General features: G+C 45.2%; 1 protein-coding gene across 8 annotated transcripts in view; it reads left to right on the top strand.

Moving 5' to 3' along the window:
• MARK3 (microtubule affinity regulating kinase 3) overlaps positions 1 to 20,608 on the top strand; it is a 95,556-nt gene that overhangs the window by 41,336 nt on the left and 33,612 nt on the right. For all 8 annotated transcript variants that reach the window (XM_069734751.1, XM_069734734.1, XM_069734741.1 and 5 more), the window contains exons 7-11: positions 604 to 660; positions 1,214 to 1,450; positions 1,916 to 2,035; positions 3,265 to 3,364; positions 4,071 to 4,183. In XM_069734751.1, coding sequence (XP_069590852.1) covers positions 604 to 660; positions 1,214 to 1,450; positions 1,916 to 2,035; positions 3,265 to 3,364; positions 4,071 to 4,183 — 627 coding nt within the window. The remainder of the gene's footprint in view (positions 1 to 603; positions 661 to 1,213; positions 1,451 to 1,915; positions 2,036 to 3,264; positions 3,365 to 4,070; positions 4,184 to 20,608) is intronic.

Genomic DNA, 20,608 nt, shown 5'->3' with positions numbered 1-20,608 from the left:
ATAGTTTGTAGGCATTGGGGGATATTTGGAAGGTATCATAACTACAAAATCCTACTACATTATTTGTAGTCTGTTACTATGGAAACATGCAGACCTGTAAAGGAGACATTTTTTTTTTTCAATATTTAAGATTTCTTCATTTTATGTACATGAAATCCATTTGAAAAAAAAAAAAAAAGTGGTGACCTTTTCCACTACTGTGAAGGCCACATGCGTCTGATGGATGTGGATTTTTCGTCTGGATTTAAAGTCCACAGTGTCAGAGCGTGAAACCTCGCCCACGCCCATGAAGACAGTCTGAAGTAGAAGTTGGCTTCCTAAACAATGTCAATTTATGCTGCAGATTTTAACTTTTTTTTGTAAATTAAAGAGCGAAATTTGTCCAGCAACAAAATCCAAAACGTTTCTTGGTAAGCTTGTGATGCTGCAGTGTAAAGCATGGCAGATAACTGCAGCATTTTAAACCGGAAGTGAATTTTGGATTCTCCGTCTTCTGATTTAAACAACCCATGTGTGCTACAGTCTGACCGGACCTACACCCTAAAGAATGTTACAATTCTGTTTATTATAGTGTAACTCATGATTTCATTGTACTTTTTACAGATTGTATCCGCGGTGCAATACTGTCATCAGAAACACATCGTCCACAGGGACCTGAAGGTGAGTACAGTGTTGTAGCTCGTTACCTACCTAATTAACAGGGTTGTCGCTGAGCTTCCCTTAAGAGTCATTCATATCTGATGGGTACCAGTCCGACTAAAAGCTTTCCCTTCCTTGATCAGCTGTTATTACCTTGGATGTAATAGGTACAGCATAGCACCATACTCTAGTGGTCATTTTGGAGTACTGCAACTTTGCTCCCATTGAAAATACTACGTGCTGTTCTGCTGCACCCAGCCGTGGCCACTACACATTGAGTGGAGCAGAGCAGCTCCGCTCCATTGAATATCTACATCTGCTGATGCCGGCGCGTATTCCAGCTGATTGGGGGTGGTGGAGTGAGGGTGCCGGATAAGACCTACACCCATTTGATACAATATTGATAGCCTGCTCTGCTTTATACCGGAAAAATGTGCTGTTATATAGTATTTGGGTGGGTCTGGGAGAACGGTAGGATTTGTGGGTGTTTAATTTTACTTATTGTTTTGGGTGGGTGCCATGTTTTTGCCCACCTTGTACTGTTCCTGAGCCCTTTTTTACCTTAATCATGCAGGCGGAGAACCTGTTGCTGGACGCAGACATGAACATTAAAATAGCAGACTTTGGCTTTAGTAATGAGTTTACGGTTGGCAACAAACTGGACACTTTTTGTGGCAGCCCGCCGTACGCCGCTCCTGAGCTCTTCCAAGGCAAAAAGTACGATGGACCCGAGGTGGACGTGTGGAGCTTAGGGGTTATCCTTTACACCCTCGTCAGCGGATCCTTACCCTTCGATGGACAGAATTTAAAGGTGCGTGTGGATATTATAGAAGTCTGTAGGACAGGAAAAATCCTATTCTTCACTGCTTACAGCCCGGAGCCGGCTGCAGTTGCCTATACTGATTTGTCTTGGCCTTCTCTGTAAAGTGATTTCTGACGAGCTGCTGCCCATTTGAGCACTAAATCTAAATTTACAGGATCTTGAAATGTAAGTTCACACATCCTTCTACAGTTCTGTCATTAGTGTCTGATTTTTAAGGGGTTATCTGGGACCCTCAGATACTAAAAATGAGAGGTCCCACTTATGTTTCAGCATCAAACTGGTCTAAAAAATGTCACTTTATATGATAAAAATGAAACTTTCCTGCGTTTCCTCAAATGGGAATATTTTAGCAATTTCTGGCAAGGCATCCGGCCAGGCGTGGTGCTGTTTAATCATAGGGGGAAACTTCTTCTAGTACTGAAAAAAGTCACCAAAATGCTTTTTCTTTCCAAGGAATTAAGGGAAAGAGTTCTAAGGGGGAAATACAGGATTCCCTTCTACATGTCCACTGACTGTGAAAACCTTCTGAAGCGTTTCCTGGTGCTAAACCCAACCAAAAGAGGCACTCTAGAGGTAAGGGCTCCGAGGCCAGCAGATAAGCAACAGATTTGTGTTATCTATGGAGGTTTTTTTGTCACATTATCGGTCTTAAAGCTGTGAATTGAGAAAAAATGTCAAAAGAGGAATCTGCAGGATTTCACCCCCAAACAATTTATATGCACATGTAGCTCTTTCAAAGACAAGTTCAGCAATACTTTTAATGACAAGTCCATTCCTCCTTTATGGAAAAGTCAATGTTTGGCTTGATATGCAAATGAGGCTGAAAAGCTATGGTAGATCCAAAGCCTCTGTCACTCCAGCTCTATTCCTTGGCTTCTGTGCTGTGTGACCGCTTACAAAGGAGCCGTTGGTCAGCTAGGAGGAGGCGACGCATGTATGTACATATGTTCAGTCCTGCTGACAGATACCCTTTAAACCGATTCTCCTTAATGAAACCATTTAAGTATGACATCATGCAGGCAATGCTCTATGGAGGGAAACATGTGCAAATTTGCTTTCTTGCAGATATCGCCTAGGAGAAACATCTACCCAGTAGATCAGTAGCCAACACTTTAGCGAGCCTAGGTCAGAAACTCGTCTAGAGAGCAGTTTCAGGGTGTTATGAACATTTCTTGCAGTCACATTTCAGTTCCTCAATGTATAGACGCGTTCCCCACGTGATAAATCCAGATTACCACTGCAGCCAATCGTTAACTTTAGCATGTGCGATGAGGGACATCTGGAGTTGGTGGTTGGCACATGCATGTACAGGATGACAATTGGACATGTTTGGCCCTTCTCATTACATAAGTCCCAACAATACAACCCCTTTAATATGAACTTTTCTTGTATGATGGATCAGCAGGACAGGAAAACCTTTACATGGCAGATCTGAAGTTGCAGAATGTTAGCTGCTCAGATCTGAGGAGTCTGTTTGGTAAATAAGAACGCCGGGATTATCCCTTTGAAGCCGATCAGTGGGTTCCCTGGATTCCTCCGAGCGCCAGGCACCCCACTCGGCAGAGTTGTTCTTGGAATGAGCGACTTGGTACAGAAAAACTTGGTTAATGAGCACCATAAAGTCAACCGGACGCAGGCAGTGACATGGGGCAGAATAAAATCCCCTTTGAAGATCATATGCCTACATGATTTTCACTAGATCTAATGTTTTTTTTTTTTTCTTTTAACTTCAACCCTTTCCTGCCCAGGAGTATTATAAGCTGTACTGTTCATGTTCTGCCTTCTTTTTATTATCTTTCAAGCAAATTATGAAGGACCGATGGATTAACGCGGGACATGAAGAGGATGAGCTCAAACCATTTGTTGAGCCAGAGCTTGATATAGCCGACCAGAAACGAATAGGTAACCGATTTGTCATTCACATGAGGGCAAATAATGGGAATTTAATAAAGGAAAAATGGGTTTGTCCGGCTGCGGTCACTTGCGTATCGGAGTTTAGTGATGGACGTTAACACCTGATATACCGGCAGAGACGTTGTATTGTGCACGCCTCCTGTTCCTTAAACATGTATGTGGGACGTTGCTTCTGATGTGGAAGTCAGCTGCAGCGGAATACTCCTTTAAGTTGTCAGGAATGAAAGAAAATTCAAATTCTTAACTTTCGGGACATTTTTGATATTTTAACTTGTCATCCGGCTTCTCCGTACTGCCACCATGTCAGTCATTTTATCGTCTGTTTAGACAAGCAGACACACAATCATTAATGCTAAAATTTTGTGCGAATAGGGCATCTGGTGATCAGCACGTCTCATGTTAACGAAGGACAAAGTGCTGCCGAGAGCTATAACTTTCATGAAAACTTTAAAAAAAAAAAAAAAATCATCTCGCCTAACGAACAAGTGTTTTGCTCATTTCTTGGTTGATTTGTAGCGGGTTAATTTTACAATGAGCATTTCTAGGAGCCCTTGTTCCTGATAAGCGGCCAACTTCAATGGCCCTAGAGTTAAAGCACAGAGTCTGAGGGGCTGCAGGGGCTCTGTAGTTGGTATCTGTGGGGCTGCAGTTTGCTGTGAATCCCTTGGTTAATGTTTTTTTTCTTTTTCCTCAGATATAATGGTTGGAATGGGTTACTCAAGGGAGGAGATTCAGGAATCCCTTAGCAAGATGAAATATGATGAAATCACTGCAACCTATTTGTTACTTGGAAGAAAATCATCTGAGGTATTACTAGATTGCCGGTCTACAAATAAATGTCTTCAAGCAGATCTAATCCACATCTTGAAGGAACAATAAGCCTAGAAATGTGAAAAAACTATTCAGTCATCATCACAGATTGTTTGAGGCTCATGAAAAATGTATGCAGTGAGCTAAATCCCCCACTTCCCCATAAACATCTGTGAATCGGGGGGGGGGGGATTTGGACTTCCAATTGTATTGATTCCCAGAGATAAGCCATTGCCAGATATGTCTGGTGACGGCTTACGTAGAGAATACAGGACGTACTAGCGCTCAGTCGGCAGATGGCTACCAACCTGAACTATGAATAAACAGCCATCTAATGTGTATGGCGGACTTGACTGTCTTATAGGAATCCTGCAGATAACCAAGGGTTTCATGTCTTGTAGATCAGTCCCATCTTGCATCCTGAGATGCAAGGTTTAATTATAATTTTTTTTTAGTTTGATTTGTAATATTAAAAAAGGATATTAAATGGAATTTGTTAAAAAATTTTGTTTTGTTCTGTTAACCCTTTCCTGACGTGCGGTTACCTCCCACAAATTGACCTTACCAGTACATTATGCCGATTATGCAGGCACAAGACTGGCGCCCGCATGATTGTCGGCGAGAGATTGTCTTAAGTGATAGTCGAGTTCCTGCTGTCACAGCCAAGACGGTGCCTGTACCACCTCCGGCTACGTAACCCTTTTAAATTCCGTGATCAATAGCGATCATGGCATTTAGGAGGGGGAGGAGGGCTCCCTCTCCCACACGATCGGCACCACTGCAACGTAATCGTGGCTACCAATGGTTGTAATGGCAACGCAAGGCAAAATAATGGACCTGCCAGCTATGGTGGGCTCTTAGACCATGCCACGAGCACGGTCTAAGGCCATGTTCACACAGTGCGTTTTTTACCGCGGAACCGCGGCGGTTTTACCGCTGCGGTTCCGCAGCTGTTTTCCATGCAGGGTACAGTACACTGTACCCTATGGAAAACAGGACACACTGTGCACATGGTCCGGAAATTGTAAAAAAAAAGCCGCGCTGAATAGCTCCCGGAAAAAAGGAGCATGTCAATTCTTCTTCCTGAACCGCAGCGGTTCTGCACCCATAGACCTCCATTGTGAGGTCAAAATCGCAGTAAAACCCGCAGATCAAAAATATATCTGCGGGTTTTACTGCGATTTGATGTGCAGAACCGCTGCAGCAGGAAGTGCGGGGGAGCGGGCGGAAGTGCGTGGGCGGAGTGTGGCTGCCCCCCCCGTGCTCCGATCCCGCCCCCCCGTGCTCCGATGCCCCCCCCCCGTGCTCCGATGCCCCCCCCCAGTGCTCCGATGCCCCCCCCGTGCCCTAATCTCCCCCCATTATACTTACCCGGCGTCCCGGTGTCCGTCCGGCCGTCTTCTCCCTGGGCGCCGCCATCTTGCAAAATGGCGGGCGCATGCGCAGTGCGCCCGCCGAATCTGCCGGCTGACAGATTCGCTCCAAAGTGCATTTTGATCACTGAGATAGGTTATATCTCAGTGATCAAAATAAAAAAATAGTAAATGACACCCCCCCCACTTTGTCACCCCCATTGGTAGGGACAATAAAAAAATTAAGAATTTTTTTTTTTTTTTTTTTTCACTAAGGTTAGGGTTAGGGTTAGGGTTAGGGGTAGGGTTAGGGTTAGGGGTAGGGTTAGGGTTAGGGTTAGGGGTAGGGTTAGGGTTAGGGGTAGGGTTAGGGGTAGGGGTAGGGTTAGGGGTAGGGTTAGGGTATTTTCAGCCATTTTAGCCCTAAAAAGCTTCCTAGGAAACACACAGTAAAAAAACGCATCAAAAAACGCATCAAAAAACGCATCAAAAACGCATCAAAAAAGGACAAAAAAAGGACCTGCGTTTTCTGCCAAGAGCTGCAGTTTTTAAAAAAAACTGTCCTGAAAAAAAAAGGATGGAAATCCTGAACGTGTGAACATACCCTAAAAGGTGTTTGTCAGAGAAATACCGACAGGTGTGATGCTTTGCCTAGAGGGACTAAGGAAAAAAAAACATGAAAATGTGTATGTATGTGTGTGTGTGTGTATATATATGTATATGTATATATATATATATATATATATATATATATATATATATATATATATATATATATATATATATATATATATATATATGAGATAGAGAGATCGCTGATTGGTCGAGGCAACCTTTATGACATCATCGTCGCCATGGCAACCATTGACATCTACGTCGATACTGTGCCCGTCGCTGAATCAGAAACGTGGGATGTCTATGTCCTTTGACATCATCGTCGCTGTGCCTGTCGCTGATTGGTCAAGGCCTGGCGGCCTCGACCAATCAGAGGCGCTGGATTTCTACGTCGATGCTGTGCCCGACGCTGATTGGTCGAGGCCTGGCGGCCTCGACCAATCAGACTCGGGATTTCCAGGACGGACCCTTAGACAATTATATATATATATATCTTAAAGATTTTTCTGTAAATTCATGACTATGAAAATTGTACGTCCACACTGAAGGCATCAAACTATGAATTAAAACCTGTGGAAATACTAATCAAAAAAGTGTGAAACAACTGAAGGTATGTCTTATATTCTAGGTTCTTCAAAGTAGCCACCTTTTTGCTTTGACTGCTTTGCACACTCTTGGCATTCTCTTGATGAGCTTCAAGAGGTAGTCACCGGAAATTGTTTTCACTTCACAGGTGTGCCCTGTCAGGTTTAATAAATGGGATTGCTTGCCTTATAAATGGGGTTGGGACCATCAGTTGTGTTGTGCAGAAGTCTGGTGGATACATAGCTGATAGTCCTACTGAATAGACTGTTAGCTGCTTTTTTTTCTTGCCATAATACAAATTCTAAGTAAAGAAAAACGAGTGGCCATCATTACTTTAACCCCTTCCCGACCCATGACGCCACGTAGGCGTCATGAAAGTCGGTGCCAATCCGACCCATGACGCCTATGCGGCGTCATGGAAAGATCGCGTCCCTGCAGGCCGGGTGAAAGGGTTAACTCCCATTTCACCCGATCTGCAGGGACAGGGGGAGTGGTAGTTTAGCCCAGGGGGGGTGGCTTCACCCCCTCGTGGCTACGATCGCTCTGATTGGCTGTTGAAAGTGAAACTGCCAATCAGAGCGATTTGTAATATTTCACCTATTATAACGGGTGAAATATTACAATCCAGCCATGGCCGATGCTGAAATATCATCGGCCATGGCTGGAAATACTAATGTGCCCCCACCCCACCCCACCGATCGCCCCCACAGCCCCCCGATCTGGCCGGTACACTGCTCCGGCTCCCCTCCGTCCAGTGCTCCGCTCCCCCCCGTGCTCTTGTCCGCTCCCCCCGTGCTCCAATCACCCCCCCGTGCTCCAATCACCCCCCCTGCACTCCGATCCACACCCCCCGGTGCTCCGTTCCACCCCCCCCCCGTGCTCCATTCCAGCCCCCCCGTGCTCCGTTCCAGCCCCCCCGTGCTCCGTTCCACCCCTCCCGCGCTCCGATTCCCCCCCCCCCCCGTGCTCCGATTTCCCACAACAACCCCCCCCCCCCCCGTGGTCCCCCCCCCCCACCCCATCAAACTTACCGATCCAGCCGGGGTCACGTCCGTCTTCTCCCTGGGCGCCGCCATCTTCCAAAATGGCGGGCGCATGTGCAGTGCGCCCGCCGAATCTGCCGGCCGGCAGATTCGTTCCAAAGTGCATTTTGATCACCGAGATAGATTATATCTCGGTGATCAAAATAAAAAAAATAATAAATGACCCCCCCCCCCCCTTTGTCACCCCCATAGGTAGGGACAATAAAAAAATAAAGAAATTTTTTTTTTCCACTAATGTTAGAATAGGGTTAGGGGTAGGGTTAGGGCTAGGGTTAGGGCTAGGGTTAGGGCTAGGGTTAGGGTTTCGGTATGTGCACACGTATTCTGGTCCTCTGCGGATTTTTCCGCTGCGGATTTGATAAATCCGCAGTGCTAAACCGCTGCGGATTTACCGCGTTTTTTTCTGCGCATTTCACTGCGGTTTTACAACTGCGATTTTCTATTGGAGCAGTTGTAAAACCGCTGCGGAATCCGCACAAAGAAGTGACATGCTGCGGAATGTAAACCGCTGCGTTTCCGTGCAGTTTTTCCGCAGCATGTGTACAGCGATTTTTGTTTCCCGTAGGTTTACATTGAACTGTAAACTCATGGGAAACTGCTGCGGATCCGCAGCGTTTTCCGCAGCGTGTGCACATACCTTTAGAATTAGGCTATGTGCACACGGTGCGGATTTGGCTGCGGATTCGCAGCAGTGTTCCATCAGGTTTACAGTACCATGTAAACATATGAAAAACCAAATCCGCTGTGCCCATGGTGCGGAAAATACCGCGCGGAAACGCTGCGTTGTATTTTCCGCAGCATGTCAATTCTTTGTGCGGATTCCGCAGCGTTTTACACCTGTTCCTCAATAGGAATCCACAGGTGAAATCCGCACAAAAAACACTGGAAATCCGCGGAAAATCCGCAGGTAAAACGCAGTGCCTTTTACCCGCGGATTTTTCAAAAATGGTGCGGAAATATCTCACACGAATCCGCAACGTGGGCACATAGCCTTAGGGTTAGGGTTGGAATTAGGGTTGTGGTTAGGGTTAGGGGTGTGTTGGGGTTAGGGTTGTGGTTAGGGGTGTGTTGCGGTTAGGGTTGTGATTAGGGTTATGGCTACAGTTGGGATTAGAGTTAGGGGTGTGTTGGGTTAGTGTTGGAGGTAGAATTGAGGGGTTTCCACTGTTTAGGCACATCAGGGGTCTCCAAACGCAACATGGCGCCACCATTGATTCCAGCCAATCTCGTATTCAAAAAGTCAAATGGTGCTCCCTCACTTCTGAGCCCCGACGTCTGCCAAAACAGTGGTTTACCCCCACATATGGGGTACCAGCATACTCAGGACAAACTGCGCAACAATTACTGGGGTCCAATTTCTCCTGTTACCCTTGTGAATCTAAAAAAATGCTTGCTAAAACATAATTTTTGAGGAAAGAAAAATGATTTTTTATTTTCACGGCTCTGCGTTGTAAACGTCTGTGAAGCACTTGGGGGTTCAAAGTGCTCACCACATATCTAGATAAGTTCCTTTGGGGGTCTAGTTTCCAAAATGGGGTCACTTGTGGGGGGTTTCTACTGTTAAGCCACATCAGGGGCTCTGCAAACGCAACGTGACGCCCACAGAGCATTCCATCAAAGTCTGCATTTCAAAACGTCACTACTTCACTTCCGAGCCCCGGCATGTGCCCAAACAGTGATTTACCCCCACATATGGGGTATCAGCGTACTCAGGAGAAACTGGACAACAACTTTTGGGGTCAAATTTCTCCTGTTACCCTTGGGAAAATAAAAAATTGCAGGCTAAAAGATCATTTTTGAGAAAATAATTTTTTTTTTTTATTTTCATGGCTCTGCGTTATAAACGTCTGTGAAGCACTTGGGGGTTCACCACACATCTAGATTAGTTCCTTTGGGGGTCTAGTTTCCAAAATGGTGTCATTTCTGGGGGATCTCCAATGTTTAGGCACACAGGGGCTCTCCAAACGTGACATGGTGTCCGCTAATGATTGGAGCTAATTTTCCATTTAAAAAGCCAAATGGCGTGCCATCCCTTCCGAGCCCTGCCGTGCGCCCAAACAGTGGTTTACCCCCACATATGGGGTATCAGCGTACTCAGGACAAACTGGACAACAATATTTGGGGTCCAATTTCTCCTATTATCCTTGGCAAAATAGGAAATTCCAGGCTAAAAAATCATTTTTGAGGAAAGAAAAATTATTTTTTATTTTCATGGCTCTGCGTTATAAACTTCTGTGAAGCACCTGGGGGTTTAAAGTGCTCAATATGCATCTAGATAAGTTCCTTGGGGGGTCTAGTTTCCAAAATGGGGTCACTTGTGGGGGAGCGCCAATGTTTAGGCACACAGGAGCTATCCAAACGCGACATGGTGTCCGCTAACGATGGAAATAATTTTTCATTCAAAAAGTCAAATGGCGCTCCTTCCCTTCCGAGCCTTACCATGTGCCCAAACAGTGGTTTACCCCCACATGTGAGGTATTGGTGTACTCAGGAGAAATTGCCCAACACATTTTAGGATCCATTTTATCCTGTTGCCCATGTGAAAATGAAAAAATTGAGGCTAAAAGAATTTTTTTGTGAAAAAAAAGTACTTTTTCATTTTTACGGATCAATTTGTGAAGCACCTGGGGGTTCAAAGTGCTCACTATGCATCTAGATAAGTTCCTTGGGATGTCTAGTTTCCAAAATGGGGTCACTTGTGGGGGAGCTCCAATTTTTAGGCACACGGGGGCTTTCCCAACGTGACATGGTGTCCGCTAAAGAGTGGAGCCAATTTTTGATTCAAAAAGTCAAATGGCGCTCCTTCCCTTCCAAGCCCTGCCGTGCGCCCAAACAGTGGTTTACCCCCACATATGAGGTATCAGCGTACTCAGGACAAATTGGACAACAACTTTCGTGGTTCAGTTTCTCCTTTTACCATTGGGAAAATAAAAAAATTGTTGCTAAAAGATCATTTTTGTGACTAAAAAGTTAAATGTTCATTTTTTCCTTCCATGTTGCTTCTGCTGCTGTGAAGCACCTGAAGGGTTAATAAACTTCTTGAATGTGGTTTTGAGTACCTTGAGGGGTGCAGTTTTTAGAATGGTGTCACTTTTGGGTATTTTCAGCCATATAGACCCCTCAAACTGACTTCAAATGTGAGGTGGTCCCTAAAAAAAATGGTTTTGTAAATTTCGTTGTAAAAATGACATATCGCTGGTCAAATTTTAACCCTTATAACTTCCTAACAAAAAAAAATTTTGTTTCCAAAATTGTGCTGATGTAAAGTAAACATGTGGGAAATGTTATTTATTAACTATTTTGTGTCACATATCTCTCTGGTTTAACAGAATAAAAATTCAAAATGTGAAAATTGCAAAATTTTCAAAATTTTCGCTAAATTTCTGTTTTTATCACAAATAAACGCAGAATTTATTGACCTAAATTTACCACTAACATGAAGCCCAATATGTCACGAAAAAACAATCTCAGAACCGCTAGGATCCGTTGAAGCGTTCCTGAGTTATTACCTCATAAAGGGACACTGGTCAGAATTGCAAAAAACGGCAAGGTCTTTAAGGTCAAAATAGGCTGGGTCATGAAGGGGTTAAGAAATGAAGGTCAGTCAGTCTGAAAAATTGGGAAAACTTTGAAAGTGGCTCACATGAGGACCGCCCCAGGAAAGGAAGACCAAGAGTCACCTCTGCTTCTGAGAAGTTTATCCGAGTCACCAACCTCAGAAATCGCAGGTTAACAGCAGCTCAGATTAGAGACCAGGTCAATGCCACACAGAGTTCTAGCAGCAGACACATCTCTTCAACTGTTAAAAGGAACCTGTCACCCCCTTCAAGCATTTGTAACTAAAAGAGCCACCTTGTGCAGCACAAATGCTGCATACTGACAAGGTGGCTTTTAGTTATGCCTGCACACGCTGAAATAAACATTTATAAAATGTGCCCCCTCATACCGTGAAACCGTCCCGGAGGCGGGACTTTCCTTCCTAATCAGACGCAGCACAGCAGTCACTCCGGGCCAGTGCGCGCCGGGCGCCGCCTCCTCTTACTGCATTATTGAACCCGGCACCTGTGCTGTAAGTACGAAGGGCAGCGCAACTGCACATGCCAGAAAAAAAACTTAATGCACAGGCGCCAGAGACGATAATGCAGCAAGAGGAGGCGGCGCGCACAGGCTCGGAGTGACCGCTGTGCTACGTCTGATTGGGAAGGAAAGTCCCGCCTCCGGGACGGTTTCACGGTATGAAAGGGCACATTTTATAAATGTTTGTTTCAGCGTGTGCAGGCATCATAACTAAAAGCCACCTTGTCAGAATGCAGCATTTGTGCTGCACAAGGTGGCTTTTTTAGTTACAAACGCCTGAGGGGGGTGACAGGTTCCCTTTAAGAGGAGAATTTGTGCAGCAGGCCTTCATGGTAAAATAGCTGCTAGGAAACCACTACTAAGGACAGGTAACAAGCAGAAGAGACTTGTTTGGGCTAAAGAACACAATGAATGGACATTAGACCAGTGGAAATCTGTGCTTTGGTCTGATGAATCCAAATTTGAGATCTTTGGTTCCAACCACCGTGTCTTTGTGCGATGCAGAAAAGGTGAACGGATGGACTCTACATGCCTGGTTCCCACCGTGAAGCATGGAGGAGGAGGTGTGATGGTGTGGGGGTGCTTTGCTGATGACACTGTTGGGGATTTATTCAAAATTGATGGCATACTGGACCAGCATGGCTACCACAGCATCTTGCAGCGGCATGCTATTCCATCCGGTTTGCGTTTAGTTGGACCATCATTTATTTTTCAATAGGACAATGACCCCAAACACCCCTCCAGGCTGTGTAAGGGCTATTTGACCAAGAAGGAGAGTGATGGGGTGCTACGCCAGATGACCTGGCCTCCACATTCACTAGAGCTTAACCCAATCGAGATGGTTTGGGGTGAGCTGGACCGCAGAGTGAAGGCAAAAGAGCCAACAAGTGCTAAGCATCTCTGGGAACTCCTTCAAGATTGTTGGAAGACCATTCCCGGTGACTACCTCTTGAAGCTCATCAAGAGAATGCCAAGAGTGTGCAAAGCAGTCATCAAAGCAAAAGGTGGCTACTTTGAAGAACCTAGAATATAAGACAGTTTCAGTTGTTTCACACTTTAAGTATATAATTCCACATGTGTTAATTCATAGTTTTGATGCCTCCACTGTGAATTTTCATAGTCATAAAAATACAGAAAAATCTTTAAATGAGGTGTGTCCAAGCCTTTGGTCTGTACTGTGTATGTGTGTGTATATATATATATATATATATATATATATATATATATATATATATATATATATATATATATATATATATATATTTATTGTGTATATGTATGTATGTATCCATGATAACGTATCCATGATAACGTCATCTTGTCCCGCAAAAGACAAGCCACCAAATGGCTCCATCAGCAGAGAAATGTTATAGCTCTCAGAATAAAGCAATACATAAACGATGCTTTTTTTTTTTTGTATAAAATTGTTTTGCGTACAAGCGGCAAAACATAAAAATATATATGGTAGCACTGTAGTCCCAGCAAAGTTGTCTTATCCCTTTTACCACACGGTTAACTGCGTAAAAAAGGAAAATTTCTGAATTGTTTATTTTTGTCTCCCAAAAAGTGAAATAGAAAACGATTCAAAAAATGTTGTGCCTGAAAATATTACCAGTAAAAACTCTCATGTCATCTCAAAGAAAACAAGCCCCCATTTGACTGTCAGCAGATGAAAAAAAAAAAATGGTGTTGCGAAAGACTATATTGTAAAAAAAAGCATTTTCAATGTGGGATAAAAAAAATGTATAAATCTGATATCGCTGTAATTGCACCGACCCATAGACTAAAGCCTTTTAATCACTTATATGGCATGAGGAACGGTATAAAAAATTGAATTCTTGATCTGCTAAGTTAATTCTGCCTTGCCAAGATTGCAGTAAGGCTCAGCTCACCTTTATCCTTCACTCTGTGCTGAGTTCTTACACCAGGGTTTTCGTGTAAATCTGTGAAAAACTTGATTCAGACAAAAATCCCTGATTGAAAAATTCCTATGAGGCAGTTGGAGGCACTGTGGACTAGATCTGGCCTATCAATATTTAGTCATGCACAAAAGCGCGGTCAAACACTGTTTTATGTACCTTTTTGGAAAGACTAACTGCTGAACAGAGGCCAGTCTGAGTCCAGAGTAACACTGCCGCCTCATTAGTGAATGCATTGGTCGGAGATGTCCTCTTAATCACTTATTTTGATCATGTAAATGGAAACGCTGATGTAAGTGCTCAGCATAGAGCGCAGGATAAATGTGAACTGATCAAAAATGTTCTGTACCCCAAAATGTTCCTAATAAAATCTTCAAATCAACCCATACAAAACAAGTCCCCACTCGAATCCGTAATTTAACAGAAATAAAGGGGGTGACACATAACTGGTAACAAAGGCTCTGGAAAAGCGCCATAGCGTCACCCAAAAAGAAAAATTCCACAATCTGCATTCCCAAATCCAAATGCCCCCTCCCTTCTGTGCCCCACAGTGTGCCTATACAACAGTTGGCGTCAACATGTTAGCCATTATTGTAGCTAGGAGTGCCCACTTAATTTAGGGGGTCCATGACTCTAGAAACACAATATATTGGGCACTACAATGACATATTTGCAATTTTAATTCTGCAACATTCACTGCATTTGATTCCAGGGGTATTTTCCAGAAACAAAATTGTCAGTACACCCATAGATGAATTCCCAGAGGAGTGGAATTTACAAAATGTGGTTACTTGAGGGGAGATTCTGTAATTCTGGCACTTAGAGGCTCTGCAAATGGAGTCCGCAAACTAGACTAGGAAAATCTGTGCTGTCGCTTTGAAGGGATGGGGGGCAGCACACTGGTTGCAAAGCAATTTTGGAGGTGATGACGGAGTATTACTCAGATCTTTATAAGTCACGGGTACAGCCAACGACTGAGGAGGTCGGAGGGTTGTGGTGTCTTTAGACGCCGCTAAGGCGTTTGATAATGTGGAGTGGCAGTCATGAAGGCTATGGGTTTTGGTGAGAGGTTCATACGGTTGGTGCAGCTGATGTATGCGTCTCCAAGAGCCAAGATACGGGTAAATGGAGTCTTGTCGGGGGATTTCCCTTTATATAGGGAACACGGCAGGGGTGCCCCTTGTCTCCTCTGCTGTTTGCAATTGCTATAGAGCCCTGGCGGCGGCAATACGGAGGGACAGCGACGTAAAGGGATTTCGGTATGGTAACTATAAGGAAGAAAAAGCCCTGTACGCTGACGACGTATTATTATTCTTGGAAGATGCACAGGAGTCTCTGGCGGTTGCTATGAACAGTATATCTAAATTTGGGGCTCTTTCCGGATTATCTATTGGGAAAAGTCTGTGTTGCCCGTGGACGCGGCGGCTCCTCTGACTCTTGACCCTGTGGTTCCCTTAAGAGTGGTACATGAGTTTAAATATCTGGGCATCGTGGTTTCGGACAAAATAGAGGACTGTATGTGACTCAATCTGACTCCTTTGCTTGGGAGGTTCCAGCAGTTATTGGGGCTTGGAAGGAGCTATTTCTGTTGGTCGCAGGCAGAGCCAATTTGATCAAAATGATACTTATGCCTCAGCTCCTCTACATGTTGCATAATGCTCCAGTGTGGCTACCTCAGAATAAATTTTATAGGATCAACACTCTATTTAGGGATTTAATCTGGAAGGGTGGACGGGCTCGCGTTAAATTGGAACATCTGCAAAGGGCAAAGGATGAGGGTGGTCTGGCGGTCCCCAATCCATGGATTTACTATATAACATCTCAATGGCAGCACATGGTAGGTTGGGGAGAGCCAGAACAAAGCTCTTCAGCGGGAATAATCATTGAACACGCGGTAGGGAAGGGCCCATTGTTGGCCAGTCTTGAAGCAGGTAGATTCAGAATTAACCCCCCAAAATTACCAGCAATAGCTATGATGGGGAAAGTATGGCAGAAAATTAAGCAATGGAGGGGAGTAACGGAATTTATGAGATATACGCCAATTTGGTTTGAACCTAGGCTGGCAGAGCTTAAGAGATTGCGGGGTTTGGTCAGTGGAGGCGCTTTGGCATTTGGTTTGTGTCTCAGTTGCTTGATGGGGATGTCATTAAAACATTCGAGACTCTTAGGACTGAGTTTCCTTTAACCCAGAAGTCATTCTTTCAGTACCTGCAGTTGACACGCCCTAAACTGTCAAAATGAGGTGTCGTGCATAAATCTGCAGTCAGATAGCCTGTTGAATCTTATTGGGCCTCGGAGGAGTACGCGGGGGTTCATTACCTTGATGTACAGGTGTCTGAGGTGACTCAGTGTCCCAGGTGTGGTGAGGAAAACGCTGATCTGCTACATATGATGTGGTCGTGTACTCTCCTCCAACCCTTTTGGGTGAAGGTGCTCAACTTGATCCAGGAGGTGACTGGAGTAGATGTGGTGCGTAACCCGCTGACTTGCCTTTTGGGCTGTATGGATGATATTGCTACGGATGAATGTGGAAGGCTGACTATCGCAAGATTGTTGTATGCTTCGAGAAAGCTTATCGCATTGCATTGGTTGGATGAAATACCGCCAGGGAAAAGGGAATTTATCAACAAGATACTTTTTATTGTTATGTAAAGAAACATATACAGTAAGAGGTCATAATACAAAATTTGTAGGATGGATTACCCAAGTGTAGCATCTGCTGAGTTACTGCAAAGTAGAATGGGTGTCGTTTAGTTTATTTTTTGGGGGGGACTCTTATATGTACAGGTGTGTTTTTGTAAAGCTTGTTATCTTTTCTCAAGAGGTGATACTAGATGGGGTGGGAGAGGGGGGGGGGGTTGGTTTGGGGGTAAGGGTGTTGTTTAGTAAAAATTCAAATGTATTATCAGGTTATGTATCTAACATACGGTATTTGTCTGGAAACTGTATCGGACTGTTATTGGCGTTTCATATGCTTTAACCCCTTCCCGACCTTTGACGCCACGTAGGCGTCATGAAAGTCGGTGCCAATCCGACCCATGACGCCTATGCGGCGTCATGGAAAGATCGCGTCCCTGCAGATCGGGTGAAAGGGTTAACTCCCATTTCACCCGATCTGCAGGGACGGGGGGAGTGGTAGTTTAGCCCAGGGGGGGTGGCTTCACCCCCTCGTGGCTACGATCGCTCTGATTGGCTGTTGAAAGTGAAACTGCCAATCAGAGCGATTTGTAATATTTCACCCATTATAACGGGTGAAATATTACAATCCAGCCATGGCCGATGCTGAAATATCATCGGCCATGGCTGGAAATACTAGTGTGCCCCCACCCCACCCCTCCGATCGCCCCCCCACCCCCCCGATCTGGCCGGTACACTGCTCCGGCTCCCCTCCGCCCTGTGCTCCGCTCCCCCCCGTGCTCGTGTCCGCTCCCCCCGTGCTCCAATCACCCCCCGTGCTCCAATCACCCCCCCTGCACTCCGATCCACCCCCCCGTGCTCCGTTCCACCCCCCCCCCGTGCTCCATTCCAGCCCCCCCGTGCTCCGTTCCACGCCCCCCGCGCTCCGTTCCACCCCTCCCGCGCTCGGATTCCCCCCCCCCGTGCTCCGATCCCCCCCCCCCCCGTGGTCCCCCCCCACCCTATCATACTTACCGATCCAGCCGTGGTCCCGTCCGTCTTCTCCCGGGCGCCGCCATCTTCCAAAATGGCGGGCGCATGCGCAGTGCGCCTCGCCGAATCTGCCGGCCGGCAGATTCGTTCCAAAGTGCATTTTGATCACTGAGATAGATTATATCTCAGTGATCAAAATAAAAAAAATAATAAATGACCCCCCCCCCCCCCCTTTGTCACCCCCATAGGTAGGGACAATAAAAAAATAAAGAAATTTTTTTTTTCCCACTAATGTTAGAATAGGGTTAGGGCTAGGGGTAGGGTTAGGGGTAGGGTTAGGGCTAGGGTTAGGGCTAGGGTTAGGGTTAGGAATGTGCACACGTATTCTGGTCCTCTGCGGATTTTTCCGCTGCGGATTTGATAAATCCGCAGTGCTAAACCGCTGCGGATTTATGGCGGATTTACCGCGTTTTTTTCTGCGCATTTCACTGCGGTTTTACAATTGCGATTTTCTATTGGAGCAGTTGTAAAACCGCTGCGGAATCCGCACAAAGAAGTGACATGCTGCGGAATGTAAACCGCTGCGTTTCCGTGCAGTTTTTCCGCAGCATGTGTACAGCGATTTTTGTTTCCCATAGGTTTACATTGAACTGTACACTCATGGGAAACTGCTGCGGATCCGCAGCGTTTTCCGCAGCGTGTGCACATACCTTTAGAATTAGGCTATGTGCACACGGTGCGGATTTGGCTGCGGATTCGCAGCAGTGTTCCATCAGGTTTACAGTACCATGTAAACATATGAAAAACCAAATCCGCTGTGCCCATGGTGCGGAAAATACCGCGCGGGAACGCTGCGTTGTATTTTCCGCAGCATGTCAATTCTTTGTGCGGATTCCGCAGCGTTTTACACCTGTTCCTCAATAGGAATCCGCAGGTGAAATCCGCACAAAAAACACTGGAAATCCGCGGAAAATCCGCAGGTAAAACACAGTGCCTTTTACCCGCAGATTTTTCAAAAATGGTGCGGAAATATCTCACACGAATCCGCAACGTGGGCACATAGCCTTAGGGTTAGGGTTGGAATTAGGGTTGTGGTTAGGGTTAGGGGTGTGTTGGGGTTAGTGTTGTGGTTAGGGGTGTGTTGGGGTTAGGGTTGTGATTAGGATTATGGCTACAGTTGGGATTAGGGTTAGGGGTGTGTTGGGGTTAGTGTTGGAGTTAGAATTGAGGGGTTACCACTGTTTAGGCACATCAGGGGTCTCCAAACACAACATGGCGCCACCATTGATTCCAGCCAATCTCGTATTCAAAAAGTCAAATGGTGCTCCCTCACTTCCGAGCCCTGACGTGTGCTCAAACAGTGGTTTACCCCCACATATGGGGTACCAGCATACTCAGGACAAACTGCGCAACAATTACTGGGGTCCAATTTCTCCTGTTACCCTTGTGAATCTAAAAAAATGCTTGCTAAAACATAATTTTTGAGGAAAGAAAAATGATTTTTTATTTTCACGGCTCTGCGTTGTAAACGTCTGTGAAGCACTTGGGGGTTCAAAGTGCTCACCACATATCTAGATAAGTTCCTTGGGGGGTCTAGTTTCTAAAATGGGGTCACTTGTGGGGGGTTTCTACTGTTTAGGCACACCAGGGGCTCTGCAAACGCAACGTGACACCCGCAGACCATTCCATCAAAGTCTGCATTTCAAAAGTCACTACTTCCCTTCTGAGCCCCGACGTGTGCCCAAACAGTGGTTTACCCCCACATATGGGGTATCAGCGTACTCAGGAGAAACTGGACAACAACTTTTGGGGTCCAATTTCTCCTGTAACCCTTGGGAAAATAAAAAATTCTGGGCTAAATAATTATTTTTGAGGAAAGAAAACGTATTTATTATTTTCACGGCTCTGCATTATAAACTTCTATGAAGCACTTGGGGGTTCAAAGTGCTCACCACACATCTAGATAAGTTCCTTTCAGGGTCTAGTTTCCAAAATGGGGTCACTTGTGGGGGGTTTCTACTGTTTAGGCACATCAGGGGCTCTGCAAACGCAACGTGACGCCCGCAGAGCATTCCATCAAAGTCTGCATTTCAAAACGTCACTACTTCAATTCCAAGCCCCGGCATGTGCCCAAACAGTAGTTTACCCCCACATATGGGGTATCACCGTACTCAGGAGAAACTGGACAACAAATATTGGGGTCAAATTTCTCCTGTTACCCTTGGGAAAATAAAAAATTGCAGGCTAAAAGATCATTTTCGAGAAAATAATTTTTTTTTTTTTTTTCATGGCTCTGCGTTATAAACTTCTGTGAAGCACTTGGGGGTTCAAAGTCCTCACCACACATCTAGATTAGTTCCTTTGGGGGTCTAGTTTCTAAAATGGTGTCATTTCTGGGGGATCTCCAATGTTTAGGCACACAGGGGCTCTCCAAACGTGACATGGTGTCCGCTAATGATTGGAGCTAATTTTCCATTTAAAAAGCCAAATGGCGTGCCATCCCTTCCGAGCCCTGCCGTGCGCCCAAACAGTGGTTTACCCCCACATATGGGGTATCAGCGTACTCAGGACAAACTGGACAACAATATTTGGGGTCCAATTTCTCCTATTATCCTTGGCAAAATAGGAAATTCCAGGCTAAAAAATCATTTTTGAGGAAAGAAAAATTATTTTTTATTTTCATGGCTCTGCGTTATAAACTTCTGTGAAGCACCTGGGGGTTTAAAGTGCTCAATATGCATCTAGATAAGTTCCTTGGGGGGTCTAGTTTCCAAAATGGGGTCACTTGTGCGGGAGCTCCAATGTTTAGGCACACAGGGGCTCTCCAAACGCGACATGGTGTCCGCTAACAATTGGAGCTAATTTTCCATTCAAAAAGTCAAATGGCGCGCCTTCTCTTCCGAGCCCTGCCGAGTGCCCAAACAGTGGTTTACCCCCACATATGAGGTATCGGCGTACTCGGGAGAAATTGCCCAACAAATTTTATGATCCATTTTATCCTACTGCCCATGTGAAAATGAAAAAATTGAGGCGAAAAGAATTTTTTTGTGAAAAAAAATTACTTTTTCATTTTTACAGATCAATTTGTGAAGCACCTGAGGGTTTAAAGTGCTCACTAGGCATCTAAATTAGTTCCTTGGGGGGTCTAGTTTCCAAAATGGGGTCACTTGTGGGGGAGCGCCAATGTTTAGGCACACAGGAGCTATCCAAACGCGACATGGT

The sequence above is a fragment of the Ranitomeya imitator genome, chromosome 1 (assembly GCF_032444005.1).
Source record: "Ranitomeya imitator isolate aRanImi1 chromosome 1, aRanImi1.pri, whole genome shotgun sequence".
NCBI lineage: Eukaryota > Metazoa > Chordata > Amphibia > Anura > Dendrobatidae > Ranitomeya > Ranitomeya imitator.
This window is presented reverse-complemented; position numbering and strand designations above follow the sequence as displayed.